We start from the raw sequence: 15,546 nt of genomic DNA, 5'->3' as shown, positions 1-15,546 counted from the left end.
TTGTTGAATATGTATAATAACTCCATGATACAGACACGGCCATGGCGAGACGAACATTGTGTAAATTGTTTCACAGTCTCAGTAGTGGGAAGTGATGTTGAAGAGAGGTTGTCCTGTACTGCTCTCCCGGTGTTCTGGCTGCGTCATTAATCAACCAGAGAAATTATGAAGTGACAGGTTAATGAATTGAATGTTAAAGAAACTGGAAACTCAAGTTAACGATGCATTTAACAAGACTCAACAATTATTACAGTAGCGCAACGATAGGTCCACTCTCTCGGGATATACAGACCTATCCACTCAAATGCATACATTTAGAAGAGCATGAGTTCAAGTTGACAAAAAATAAACGTTTCCCCCCCTCAGAAACATCGCGAACTTGCAGATAAATATTATGACATGTTATTTATATGCATTGTTTTATTTAAAAGTGAAACAGATATGACGCGCTGTATAAACGCTAAACCATTCATTCCAGAGTGGACCGTTCAGGTGATTAATGCGAGTCATGAGTGATGGATGCTGTCTAAATAAGATACGTGCATTTGTCTTCATTTATATAGTAAGATTAAAGCCATTATTCACTTTATGATAAGACTGATAGATAATGATCTATTATCATTTACATTTAAACTCCAATGAACTACTGCCAACCAACCTCACATCCAATAGGCCTGTTACCATATTGTTGTACATTAAAGTACACTTCATAACAATCACATACCGCTCTACATTAAATGGACGCCGTCTGTCACAGAAGAGGGCTCTCTTTTTTTAAACGCTAAACCAGAATGAACCTCTGAGCAGCCTTCGTTTCGATCTAAAAGCATACACTGGGTCATCTAAATATTTCATAGGGACGTGATAACACAAGCAGAATAATGAAAATGGATACGGAGAGGCCGCCTGGACAATACAGTTTACTGCACACGTCCATCAAACGTCCCTGTCTTTTCCATTGTGCAACACATGAGTACTGCAAAGCCCAAGTTTTAGATTATCTAAAGTGGTTAAATAGATTTTACTTTAATAACCAGACAAACAGTATGGGTTATGAAATCAAAAACATGAGGTCAGTTTTAGATGTCATTATTCGTAATAAAAAATTGTAAAACTAAAATATCAATGAGGGCAAAGGTAGATTAATTTGAAAGAACCCCCAGGTGTGTGTGTGTGTGTGTGTGTGTGTGTGTGTGTGTGTGTGTGTGTGTGTGTGTGTGTGTGTGTGTGTGTGTGTGTGTGTGTGTGTGTGTGTGCGTGTATCCAAATACCTCCAGTTTCTCAAATCAAAGGAAACATCTTGTCAAAACCAAGTGATGTAAAATTTGCCCCAAAACAAGACCCAATATTTAGTTTAAAATGGATTTAGCCTTGGCTTGTTTTATCCAGTTGATTTCGTTGAGATTAAAATGTATTTTGCAATATATTTGAACAATGTCTTTGTTTTTTTATTAAACTCCCCCAAAAAGTTTGAATAATGATATTTGAATAATTAAGTTTGAATAATTAAGTGTGGCTTCTGGCGTCATTTCCAGTTTAATGCAAATGAAAAGTCCTGTCAGGTCGGTCTCGTCCTCTGACCTGGCGCTCATGTTCCCGGTAAATGTTAAATGTGACTGTTTTGGTCTGAGGTGTCACACTAATTCAATTGATCGACAGAACACTCTGTTTATAAACTCTACAAGAAACTTGCCTCATACAGTTTTAACTTAATTTGAGCACAGGTTCTTTCATCTGTAGATGTGCGGTAATTATGCTGTGGGTAGCCTATGATATTGTGTTGGTGGGTCTCGAGGTAGCCATCCATCACCCTCCTCGAGCTGTCACCCAGGGCTTGGCGTTCCAGCTGGGAACAGAGGAGAACATCATCATTAATTTGAGTGTGACCCCCGGGCTATTCATGAACCCAGGCTTCTCTAAGCAAGTCAGCACACCGTGGAACCCGTCTCTGCCCGCTGCCCCACCCAGCTGAGACCCAGACCCACCCCGGCCCCAGAGAAGACCCACCCCGGCCCCAGAGAGGACCTGTCCTTAAAGTAGGCCCAGACCCACATCACGCCCCCAGCCCTCTGACACTCCACACATTAAAGTTATTGAAGAAACGACTTCCAGCTTTAAGCTGGGAAATTAACGGAGAGCAAACTCGGACTTTGCCAAGAGGAGAAAAACACAAGAGGGAAATTCTGAAAGTGTGATACAACATCATTTTTATCTTCAGAAATGTAATCGTTTTAAGAAGATGAAGTTGAACGTAATTGCAGTGGCATTTATCGAAATCAATGTTAATTGGTGTTAACCAAATAATGACCAAATCTCAAGGGAACCAAGTGAAGATGGGGCCATGATGAGATCAAATAACACTTTAAAGTTCAGCATATGTGTATTATTGGCAAAGCTGTTAAAATACTACAAATCTCCCGTGTTTGTTTTAAGAACTATCCACATTGAAATAGTCTCCATATGTATATGTTCATTAATGGACTATATAAGTACTAACGGGAGTAATTATAATTACAATCTAACATGTTCCTCCTGTTTCACATGTTAAATTGCTCCTATTAGATCTACATCGAGATAAGGAACGGCATATTAATATCATGGCTTCATTGATTCATTGAATTGCAATCCGATGAAATCTCAAAGTCTTTGTCCCGCTCCCTGTTCGATGTTTATCCCCAGAAATGCATCTTGAAGTTACAGTCTAGACACCGAGTGGGTTTCTTCTGACGTCAGAGGCACTGGTGTTTAAAACAACCGGCGTCAGGGCTGAGGTGTTTTATACTACTGTTTTTTTATAAAGCAAAAATATGTATTTCTGACATCAAAGTCATCCGTCTGGACAAATATATTTCACTGTCTTAATTCATTTGCACATTGTAAGAGTTAAAAAGACCAGGGGAAAAGAGAGGGCGCATTTTGGAGAGTCGTTTTGGGGGCATTTGAACAAATGAAACATGGTAGTGTGGCTCGCCCTATAAGCCTCCTGCCTGTGCTTACCAATCAATTGGTACATTGAAACAGTGCAAGGCTACGTTACTATAGCGAGGAGACCTGCAGGCTCGCTTTATCTCCGGATATTGGGACCTCTCTACAATGTCATATCCACAATTCGGATATCCCTACTCGTCTGCACCACAAGTAAGTTACCTTCTCGCGTATCAACTGAATATTCGGTCAGATTTCATCACTATTGATTCTTATTTTGATTAAATGTTGATCATGTGATTCACTTTCAACAAGAAAGGAGACAGCATTGTATCTTAATGCACTGTATCGGAATTGTATTATGTTACCGTTAATGGCTCATGATACCTGCTCTTTGAACGGTAAAGGTAAGGAGGGTAACCCGAACCACACGCAGTCCGACCTATGGTGAACTGATTTCTACCAGATAATAGCCTCGGAACGTGTGCCATGTTTTTCATCTGATATCCCACATGCCGACCTGTTTTGTGGACGTGCGGTGCTGTTGTGTCCGGGACTGGATAGATTACCCAACTGGTGTCTTTTTGGCAATCATCCATAACACGTCTTTTGGGAAAACGCAAATGGGGATTCTGGAAAAAATTGTACATATTTTAATTATAAAGTGTTGTTTTACAATTAGCCTAAACATCAATACTACTAATTCACGGTATTCTATTTTTTTTTTAAATCCCACTGTGCGTTGTAAATAAATTGTTATTTTCTTGCATTTCAGTTCCTCATGACATCCAACTCTTTGACAACTTGCTGCGAGTCAAGCGGCAGAAGCATCGCTGACTCCAGGGTGACAGCCTCCGCTCAGACGCCGGTCTACTGCCCAGTGTACGAGAGCCGGTTGTTGGCCACCGCCAGGCACGAGCTGAGCTCCGCAGCTGCTCTGGGGGTGTATGGGAACCCGTACCCCGGGAGTCAAGGCTATGGAAATTACGTTACTTATGGAACCGACGCGTCCGCTTTCTACTCGCTGGTATGGTTCCTATAATATAGTATCATAATAATACAACTCATCTCTCTATGGCAGTGACGCTGTATCTATAGCACGTAGCCTAGACACAGAGCTGTGTCTATAGCCTATAGCCTACAGTCACAGAGCTGTATCTACAGTATATAGCTTATAGCCTACAGTCACAGAGCTGCATCTATATAGCCTACAGTCACAGAGCTGTATCTACTGTATATAGCCTATAGCCTACAGTCACCAAGATGTATCTATATAGCCTATAGCCTAGTCACAGAGCTGTATCTATATAGCCTTTAGTCACAGAGCTGTATCTATATAGCCTTTAGTCACAGCTCTGTATCTATATAGCCTATAGCCTACAGTCACAGAGCTGTATCTAAATAGCCTACAGTCACAGAGCTGTATCTATATAGCCTATAGCCTAGTCACAGAGCTGTATCTATATAGCCTTTAGTCACAGCTCTGTATCTATATAGCCTTTAGTCACAGCTGTATCTTTATAGCCTTTAGTCACAGCTCTGTATCTATATAGCCTTTAGTCACAGCTCTGTATCTATATAGCCTATAGCCTAGTCACAGAGCTGTATCTATATAGCCTTTAGTCACAGCTGTATCTATATAGCCTTTAGTCACAGCTCTGTATCTATATAGCCTTTAGCCTACAGTCACAGAGCTGTATCTAAATAGCCTACAGTCACAGAGCTGTATCTATATAGCCTTTAGTCACAGCTCTGTATCTATATAGCCTATAGCCTACAGTCACAGAGCTGTATCTATATAGCCTTTAGTCACAGAGCTGTATCTATATAGCCTTTAGTCACAGAGGTGTATCTATATAGCCTTTAGTCACAGCTGTATCTAAATAGCCTTTAGTCACAGCTCTGTATCTATATAGCCTTTAGTCACAGCTCTGTATCTATATAGCCTTTAGTCCCAGAGCTGTATCTATATAGCCTTTAGTCACAGCTCTGTATCTATATAGCCTACAGCCTACAGTCACAGAGCTGTATCTATATAGCCTTTAGCCTACAGTCACAGAGCTGTATCTATATAGCCTTTAGTCACAGCTCTGTATCTATATAGCCTTTAGTCACAGCTCTGTATCTATATAGCCTATAGCCTAGTCACAGAGCTGTATCTATATAGCCTTTAGTCACAGCTGTATCTATATAGCCTTTAGTCACAGCTCTGTATCTATATAGCCTTTAGCCTACAGTCACAGAGCTGTATCTAAATAGCCTACAGTCACAGAGCTGTATCTATATAGCCTTTAGTCACAGCTCTGTATCTATATAGCCTATAGCCTACAGTCACAGAGCTGTATCTATATAGCCTTTAGTCACAGAGCTGTATCTATATAGCCTTTAGTCACAGAGGTGTATCTATATAGCCTTTAGTCACAGCTGTATCTAAATAGCCTTTAGTCACAGCTCTGTATCTATATAGCCTTTAGTCACAGCTCTGTATCTATATAGCCTTTAGTCCCAGAGCTGTATCTATATAGCCTTTAGTCACAGCTCTGTATCTATATAGCCTACAGCCTACAGTCACAGAGCTGTATCTATATAGCCTTTAGCCTACAGTCACAGAGCTGTAACTATATAGCCTTTAGTCACAGAGCTGTATCTATATAGCCTTTAGTCACAGCTCTGTATCTATATAGCCTATAGCCTACAGTCACAGAGCTGTATCTATATAGCCTTTAGCCTACAGTCACAGAGCTGTATCTATATAGCCTTTAGTCACAGCTCTGTATCTATATAGCCTACAGCCTACAGTCACAGAGCTGTGTCTATATAGCCTTTAGCCTACAGTCACAGAGCTGTATCTATATAGCCTTTAGTCACAGCTCTGTATCTATATAGCCTATAGCCTACAGTCACAGAGCTGTATCTATATAGCCTTTAGCCTACAGTCACAGAGCTGTATCTATATAGCCTTTAGTCACAGCTCTGTATCTATATAGCCTACAGCCTACAGTCACAGAGCTGTGTCTATATAGCCTTTAGCCTACAGTCACAGAGCTGTATCTATATAGCCTTTAGTCACAGCTCTGTATCTATATAGCCTATAGCCTACAGTCACAGAGCTGTATCTATATAGCCTTTAGCCTACAGTCACAGAGCTGTATCTATATAGCCTTTAGTCACAGCTCTGTATCTATATAGCCTACAGCCTACAGTCACAGAGCTGTGTCTATATAGCCTTTAGCCTACAGTCACAGAGCTGTGTCTATATAGCATATAGTCTAAAGTCACAGGACGCCGCTTTACGCACACGGTCTGACTTTTCTTGATGCACAAAACCTGCCTTACGGTGAAACAACTGCAGGCTATGACTGAATAGCCAAGTGCAACTTTTAATGACAAAGTTGAGTTTGGCAAGTGATAGTGTCAGGTGAAAATATGCACTGTAACCTGCAATATGCCACCTATGTTAAGAATGGATTTGTTTAATGTTACTACAACTTCTACTGCCTTGTGCTCGATTATGTCTCTGTCATTGTTTCCCTGTATTCATTAGTTAGAATGCCTACAATAACACAGATATAACTTGACTTTGCTATTTAACAACATGTTTAGTTACTGTTATTGTGTTTGTATTGAAATGGGAACACTAGACTTTATGAGTGAAATTATTAAAAAACAGTATACATGTTATTAAGAAACAGTATACATGTTATTAAGAAACAGTATACATGTTAATAAGAAACAGTATACATGTTATTAAGAAACAGTATACATGTTAATAAGAAACAGTATACATGTTATTAAGAAACAGTATACATGTTATTAAGAAACAGTATACATGTTAATAAGAAACAGTATACATGTTTAATTATGAAACAGTATACATGTTATTAAGAAACAGTATACATGTTAATAAGAAACAGTATACATGTTATTAAGAAACAGTATACATGTTATTAAGAAACAGTATACATGTTATTAAGAAACAGTATACATGTTAATAAGAAACAGTATACATGTTATTAAGAAACAGTATACATGTTAATAAGAAACAGTATACATGTTATTAAGAAACAGTATACATGTTATTAAGAAACAGTATACATGTTAATAAGAAACAGTATACATGTTATTAAGAAACAGTATACATGTTAATAAGAAACAGTATACATGTTAATAAGAAACAGTATACATGTTATTAAGAAACAGTATACATGTTATTAAGAAACAGTATACATGTTATTAAGAAACAGTATACATGTTATTAAGAAACAGTATACATGTTAATAAGAAACAGTATACATGTTGTTATATATATAAGTATAACAGTCCATTAATGTCAATAGTGTCACGTTTTCCTGACTGACAGTCTGTCTTGTTGCAGGGGACATTCGATACCAAAGATGCAACAGCGCCCGCGCATGCAGGGATTACCCAGGCTGCAGCTTACTACCCCATTGACCCCACTCTGGGACATTATCAATACGACAGGTATGGTTACTATCATAATAATAATAGTGTACTACCCCATTGACCCCACTCTGGGACATTATCAATACGACAGGTATGGTTACTATCATAATAATAATAGTGTACTACCCCATTGACCCCACTCTGGGACATTATCAATACGACAGGTATGGTTACTATGATAATAATAATAGTGTACTACCCCATTGACCCCACTCTGGGACATTATCAATACGACAGGTATGGTTACTATCATAATAATAATAGTGTACTACCCCATTGACCCCACTCTGGGACATTATCAATACGACAGGTATGGTTACTATGATAATAATAATAGTGTACTACCCCATTGACCCCACTCTGGGACATTATCAATACGACAGGTATGGTTACTATGATAATAATAATAGTGTACTACCCCATTGACCCCACTCTGGGACATTATCAATACGACAGGTATGGTTACTATGATAATAATAATAGTGTACTACCCCATTGACCCCACTCTGGGACATTATCAATACGACAGGTATGGTTACTATGATAATAATAATAGTGTACTACCCCCATTGACCCCACTCTGGGACATTATCAATACGACAGGTATGGTTACTATGATGATAATAATAGTGTACTACCCCATTGACCCCACTCTGGGACATTATCAATACGACAGGTATGGTTACTATGATAATAATAATAGTGTACTACCCCATTGACCCCACTCTGGGACATTATCAATACGACAGGTATGGTTACTATGATAATAATAATAGTGTACTACCCCATTGACCCCACTCTGGGACATTATCAATACGACAGGTATGGTTACTATGATAATAATAATAGTGTACTACCCCATTGACCCCACTCTGGGACATTATCAATACGACAGGTATGGTTACTATGATAATAATAATAGTGTACTACCCCATTGACCCCACTCTGGGACATTATCAATACGACAGGTATGGTTACTATGATAATAATAATAGTGTACTACCCCATTGACCCCACTCTGGGACATTATCAATACGACAGGTATGGTTACTATCATAATAATAATAGTGTACTACCCCATTGACCCCACTCTGGGACATTATCAATACGACAGGTATGGTTACTATGATAATAATAATAGTGTACTACCCCATTGACCCCACTCTGGGACATTATCAATACGACAGGTATGGTTACTATCATAATAATAATAGTGTACTACCCCATTGACCTTCCTCTGCACAGTACTAATATGACAGGTATGGTTACTATCATAATAATAATAGTGTACCTATGACCTTCCTCTGCACAGTACTAATACGACAGGTATGGTTAACATAATAATATTAATATTAACCATAATAATCATAAGATTCACCATAATAGTCAAAATCATAATAATAACAATAATACAAATAATAATGATGATAGTAATAACATTCATAATAATAACATTCATAATAATAATAATACAAATAATAATGATGATAGTAATAACATTCATAGTAATAATATAGGGGTAATGTAATATGTTGTACTATCTGTGTGATCCTACTCTGCACAGTACCAATATGAATTAGCAACAATACACACATAATTATGTTCTGTCAAATGGTAGCCCATTTCCCAATCCTTCATAATATGTGTGTTCACTGACATAAGTCACCTTACCTCTAAGTTAACAACTATTAGAAAACGCTCTGTCTGTTACAGTACTGGCTTCCAAATGGTCTGGGAATATCATGCCTGATCAAATTCATAGGATTAGTTGATGAGTTGCCAAACTTGAAACTGTTCTTATTGAAGTGTATAATAGGCTTACATGAACTCCACTAGAGGAGTCGGACATAGTTATATCCCTGGGCTTAGCCTCCAGGAGGACACAGAGTGCTGAATATTACACTAATGCTTAAGGCCCTTTCACCTGGGGCTGCATCATTACACTCAATCAGACAATTCTCCAGTCTGCTTGCCCCAGTCTTCTGGATGGAGAGACAGCTAGCTTAGCAGCACTCTTTGTTTATTCACCTAGCAGTCAGTCTTCTGGATGGAGAGACAGCTAGCTTAGCGGTGCCCTGTGTTTCCTCACCTAGCAGTCAGTCTTCTGGATGGAGAGACAGCTAGCTTAGCGGTGCCCTGTGTTTACTCACCTAGCAGTCAGTCTTCTGGATGGAGAGACAGCTAGCTTAGCGGTGCTCTGTGTTTATTCACCTAGCAGTCAGTCTTCTGGATGGAGAGACAGCTAGCTTAGCGGTGCTCTGTGTTTATTCACCTAGCAGTCAGTCTTCTGGATGGAGAGACAGCTAGCTTAGCGGTGCTCTGTGTTGACTCACCTAGCAGTCAGTCTTCTGGATGGAGAGACAGCTAGCTTAGCGGTGCTCTGTGTTTACTCACCTAGCAGTCAGTCTTCTGGATGGAGAGACAGCTAGCTTAGCAGTGCTCTGTGTTTATTCACCTAGCAGTCAGCCTTCTGGATGGAGAGACAGCTAGCTTAGCGGTGCTCTGTGTTGACTCACCTAGCAGTCAGTCTTCTGGATGGAGAGACAGCTAGCTTAGCGGTGCTCTGTGTTTATTCACCTAGCAGTCAGTCTTCTGGATGGAGAGACAGCTAGCTTAGCGGTGCTCTGTGTTTATTCACCTAGCAGTCAGTCTTCTGGATGGAGAGACAGCTAGCTTAGCGGTGCTCTGTGTTTATTCACCTAGCAGTCAGTCTTCTGGATGGAGAGACAGCTAGCTTAGCGGTGCTCTGTGTTGACTCACCTAGCAGTCAGTCTTCTGGATGGAGAGACAGCTAGCTTAGCGGTGCTCTGTGTTTATTCACCTAGCAGTCAGTCTTCTGGATGGAGAGACAGCTAGCTTAGCGGTGCTCTGTGTTGACTCACCTAGCAGTCAGTCTTCTGGATGGAGAGACAGCTAGCTTAGCAGTGCTCTGTGTTTATTCACCTAGCAGTCAGTCTTCTGGATGGAGAGACAGCTAGCTTAGCAGTGCTCTGTGTTTATTCACCTAGCAGTCAGTCTTCTGGATGGAGAGACAGCTAGCTTAGCGGTGCCCTGTGTTTACTCACCTAGCAGTCAGTCTTCTGGATGGAGAGACAGCTAGCCTAGCGGTGCCCTGTGTTTACTCACCTAACAGTCAGTCTCTGGACGGAGAGACAGCTAGCTTAGCGGTGCTCTGTGTTTACTCACCTAGCAGTCAGTCTTCTGGATGGAGAGACAGCTAGCTTAGCGGTGCTCTGTGTTTATTCACCTAGCAGTCAGTCTTCTGGATGGAGAGACATCTAGCTTAGCGGTGCTCTGTGATTATTCACCTAACAGTCAGTCTTCTGGATGGAGAGACAGCTAGCTTAGCGGTGCCCTGTGTTTACTCACCTAGCAGTCAGTCTTCTGGATGGAGAGACAGCTAGCTTAGCGGTGCCCTGTGTTTACTCACCTAACAGTCAGTCTTCTGGATGGAGAGACAGCTAGCTTAGCGGTGCCCTGTGTTTACTCACCTAGCAGTCAGTCTTCTGGATGGAGAGACAGCTAGCTTAGCGGTGCCCTGTGTTTACTCACCTAACAGTCAGTCTTCTGGATGGAGAGACAGCTAGCCTATGGGTGCCCTGTGTTTACTCACCTAACAGTCAGTCTTCTGGATGGAGAGACAGCTAGCTTAGCGGTGCTCTGTGTTTACTCACCTAACAGTCAGTCTTCTGGATGGAGAGACAGCTAGCCTATGGGTGCCCTGTGTTTACTCACCTAACAGTCAGTCTTCTGGATGGAGAGACAGCTAGCCTAGCGGTGCCCTGTGTTTACTCACCTAACAGTCAGTCTTCTGGATGGAGAGACAGCTAGCCTAGCGGTGCCCTGTGTTTACTCACCTAACAGTCAGTCTTCTGGACGGAGAGACAGCTAGCTTAGCGGTGCCCTGTGTTTACTCACCTAACAGTCAGTCTTCTGGATGGAGAGACAGCTAGCCTATGGGTGCTCTGTGTTTACTCACCTAACAGTCAGTCTTCTGGATGGAGAGACAGCTAGCCTAGCGGTGCCCTGTGTTTACTCACCTAGCAGGGCTGGAGCTCACTCATATAGGGGCATTATTCATTTGTAAAAGCTCCCCTTAGGTGTGTTGGGCTGCAGTGTACTGCTGGATGAATCAACACTATGCATTTCTAATGGACGGGACACAAGGAGTTGTTATCTTACCTCTCTTCTGCTACAGGGGGCGGCAGGGTAGCCTAGTGGTTAGAGCGTTGGGCTAGTAACCGAAAGGTTGCAAGTTCAAACCCCCGAGCTGACAAGGTACAAATCTGTTATTCTGCCCCTGAACAAGGCAGTTAACCTACTGTTCCTAGGCCGTCATTGTAAATAAGAATTTGTTCTTAACTGACTAGCCTAGTTAAATAAAGGTGAAATGTAAGTCGCTCTGGATAAGAGCGTCTGCTAAATGACTTAAATGTAAATGTACCCTGTGTATAGATATATAGGCCTACTGTTACAAAGAGACACTGTTGTAACTCTACATCTTCACTACTAGATATGGCTGTATGGACGGAGGGACCAGGAGGAAGAACGCCACCCGGGAGACGACCAGCACGCTGAAGGCCTGGCTACAGGAGCACAGGAAGAACCCCTACCCCACCAAGGGAGAGAAGATCATGTTGGCCATCATTACTAAGATGACCCTGACGCAGGTGTCCACCTGGTTTGCCAACGCCAGGAGGAGGCTGAAGAAGGAGAACAAGATGACGTGGCCTCCGAGGAACAAGTGTTCTGATGAGAAGAGATATGATGAGGATGATGAGGCGTCTCAGGAGGAGAACGTCAACAGTGAGAACAACGATGATGGTCAGTCCAGGTTCTTTATATAACAAATTAACAGTGTTCTAGTCCAGGTTCTTTATGTAACAAATGAACAGTGTTCTAGTCCTGGTTCTTTATGTAACAAATTAACAGTCTTCTAGTCCTGGTTCTTTATGTAACAAATTAACAGTGTTCTAGTCCTGGTTCTTTATATAACACACTAACAGGTGAATAGTCCTGGTTCTTTATATAACACACTAACAGGTGAATAGTCCTGGTTCTTTATGTAACACACTAACAGGTGAATAGTCCTGGTTCTTTATATAACACACTAACAGGTGAATAGTCCTGGTTCTTTATATAACACACTAACAGGTGAATAGTCCTGGTTCTTTATGTAACAAATTAACAGGTGAATAGTCCTGGTTCTTTATATAACACACTAACAGGTGAATAGTCCTGGTTCTTTATGTAACAAATTAACAGGTGAATAGTCCTGGTTCTTTATATAACACACTAACAGGTGAATAGTCCTGGTTCTTTATGTAACACACTAACAGGTGAATAGTCCTGGTTCTTTATGTAACACACTAACAGGTGAATAGTCCTGGTTCTTTATATAACACACTAACAGGTGAATAGTCCTGGTTCTTTATGTAACACACTAACAGGTGAATAGTCCTGGTTCTTTATGTAACACACTAACAGGTGAATAGTCCTGGTTCTTTATATAACACACTAACAGGTGAATAGTCCTGGTTCTTTATGTAACAAATTAACAGGTGAATAGTCCTGGTTCTTTATATAACACACTAACAGGTGAATAGTCCTGGTTCTTTATGTAACAAATTAACAGGTGAATAGTCCTGGTTCTTTATATAACACACTAACAGGTGAATAGTCCTGGTTCTTTATGTAACACACTAACAGGTGAATAGTCCTGGTTCTTTATGTAACACACTAACAGGTGAATAGTCCTGGTTCTTTATATAACACACTAACAGGTGAATAGTCCTGGTTCTTTATATAACACACTAACAGGTGAATAGTCCTGGTTCTTTATATAACACACTAACAGGTGAATAGTCCTGGTTCTTTATGTAACACACTAACAGGTGAATAGTCCTGGTTCTTTATATAACACACTAACAGGTGAATAGTCCTGGTTCTTTATATAACACACTAACAGGTGAATAGTCCTGGTTCTTTATATAACACACTAACAGGTGAATAGTCCTGGTTCTTTATATAACACACTAACAGGTGAATAGTCCTGGTTCTTTATATAACACACTAACAGGTGAATAGTCCTGGTTCTTTATGTAACACACTAACAGGTGAATAGTCCTGGTTCTTTATATAACACACTAACAGGTGAATAGTCCTGGTTCTTTATATAACACACTAACAGGTGAATAGTCCTGGTTCTTTATATAACACACTAACAGGTGAATAGTCCTGGTTCTTTATATAACACACTAACAGGTGAATAGTCCTGGTTCTTTATGTAACACACTAACAGGTGAATAGTCCTGGTTCTTTATGTAACACACTAACAGGTGAATAGTCCTGGTTCTTTATATAACACACTAACAGGTGAATAGTCCTGGTTCTTTATATAACACACTAACAGGTGAATAGTCCTGGTTCTTTATATAACACACTAACAGGTGAATAGTCCTGGTTCTTTATATAACACACTAACAGGTGAATAGTCCTGGTTCTTTATATAACACACTAACAGGTGAATAGTCCTGGTTCTTTATATAACACACTAACAGGTGAATAGTCCTGGTTCTTTATGTAACACACTAACAGGTGAATAGTCCTGGTTCTTTATATAACACACTAACAGGTGAATAGTCCTGGTTCTTTATATAACACACTAACAGGTGAATAGTCCTGGTTCTTTATATAACACACTAACAGGTGAATAGTCCTGGTTCTTTATATAACACACTAACAGGTGAATAGTCCTGGTTCTTTATATAACACACTAACAGGTGAACAGTTCTGGTTCTTTAATTTTATTTTTAACTAGGCAAGTCAGTGAAGAACAAATTCTTATTTACAATGACGGCCTAGGATCAGCGGGTTAACTGCCTTGTTCAGGGGCAGAATGACAGATATTTACCTTGTCAGCTCGGGGATTCAATCTAGCAACCTTTCGGTTACTGGCCCAATGCTCTAACCACTAGGCTACCTGCTGCAGTTTATGCAACACATTACCAGTGGAATAGTCCTTTACCAGAGGAAGTATGAACCTAAATGCATCATGGAAATGGCCTAATGGCCTAATGGATGTAAAGTGCTATGAAAGTCCATGGACATCTACCTCAACGTCTTTGAATAGGCACATCTGATAGGCCTAAGCTCGTTGCAATAATGTGATGCTAAATGCTTCAATGATATTTGACAGTGATACTTTCATTACAGTTTGTATTCCCGTCTTATCGCTGATGTCTCGTGTCTGTTCATTTCCAGAGAAAGATAAGGATCTCGCGCTGAGTGACCTGGACGACTTCGACATGATAGAATCAGAGAGCTCGGAGTGCGAGCTCAAACACCGGTACCTCATGAACACTCACATGACGACCACTGACTGTCCGAACGACCATCTGAAGGACACATCTTTAAAGATCAGCATACCCGTGTCCCTGGGCGGGGAGCAGCAGCTCAGTAAAACCTCACCAGAGGGCTGCGACAGCCGGCAGGGGAAAGCTTGCTACCAACAACAGATACTGGACGGCAAACCACGGATTTGGTCGTTGGCTCAGACGGCCACGTCTCTGAACCAGGCGGAGTACCCGTCCTGTATGTTGAGGTGTCAGCCTCAGCCGGGCCTGCCCGCCTCTCCGGCCGCCCCCTCCCCTATCACGGTTCTAGACAGACGGCAGGACTCTCCCGTTACAACTCTCAGAAACTGGGTGGATGGGGTTTTCCACGACCCGTTGTTCAGGCACAGTACTTTGAACCAGGCCCTGACCAACACCACGGTCTCGTGGACCACGACCACCAAGGGTTCGATACTAGAGACCGGCGCTCTGGAACGTTCCGTTGGGAGCGTCAAAGGACTTCCGTCTCTACAGCACCAAGACTCCACGAAGGACAATATGAATTTCCCTAAAACTGTGAACAAACACTTCTGCTCTTAACACACCAAACCTGCTTTAGTTTATTCTTCTGTGGGGGCGACTTTTTTTGGGTTGCAAGGATATATTTATCTAATCATATTGGCATTTCACTGGTGAAACTTCCCAACGGGATTCGTTTGAGCGTATTGCTATTTCGTTAAAAAGCACGTAGGCCTGCCTCCAATCTAATGTATCTAAATGTATAACTGACAGTTAACATTAGAAATATGTTTTTTTTTTACAT

General features: G+C 41.0%; 1 protein-coding gene across 1 annotated transcript; it reads left to right on the top strand.

The window, feature by feature from the left end:
• The first annotated feature begins 3,093 nt into the window (after window positions 1–3,093).
• Window positions 3,094–15,323, top strand: LOC120037717 (iroquois-class homeodomain protein irx-4-like). The gene is made up of 5 exons (XM_038983703.1): window positions 3,094–3,138; window positions 3,701–3,952; window positions 7,301–7,407; window positions 11,903–12,213; window positions 14,653–15,323. The coding sequence occupies exons 1-5, from the start codon at window positions 3,094–3,096 to the stop codon at window positions 15,321–15,323; spliced, it is 1,386 nt and encodes a 461-aa protein (XP_038839631.1).
• Window positions 15,324–15,546: the final 223 nt, after the last annotated feature.

Source organism: Salvelinus namaycush, unplaced genomic scaffold (genome assembly GCF_016432855.1).
Source record: "Salvelinus namaycush isolate Seneca unplaced genomic scaffold, SaNama_1.0 Scaffold1832, whole genome shotgun sequence".
In the NCBI taxonomy this organism is placed as follows: Eukaryota; Metazoa; Chordata; class Actinopteri; order Salmoniformes; family Salmonidae; genus Salvelinus; species Salvelinus namaycush.
Note: the sequence above shows the minus strand (reverse complement) of the source record. Positions and strands in the feature narration are given on the sequence as shown.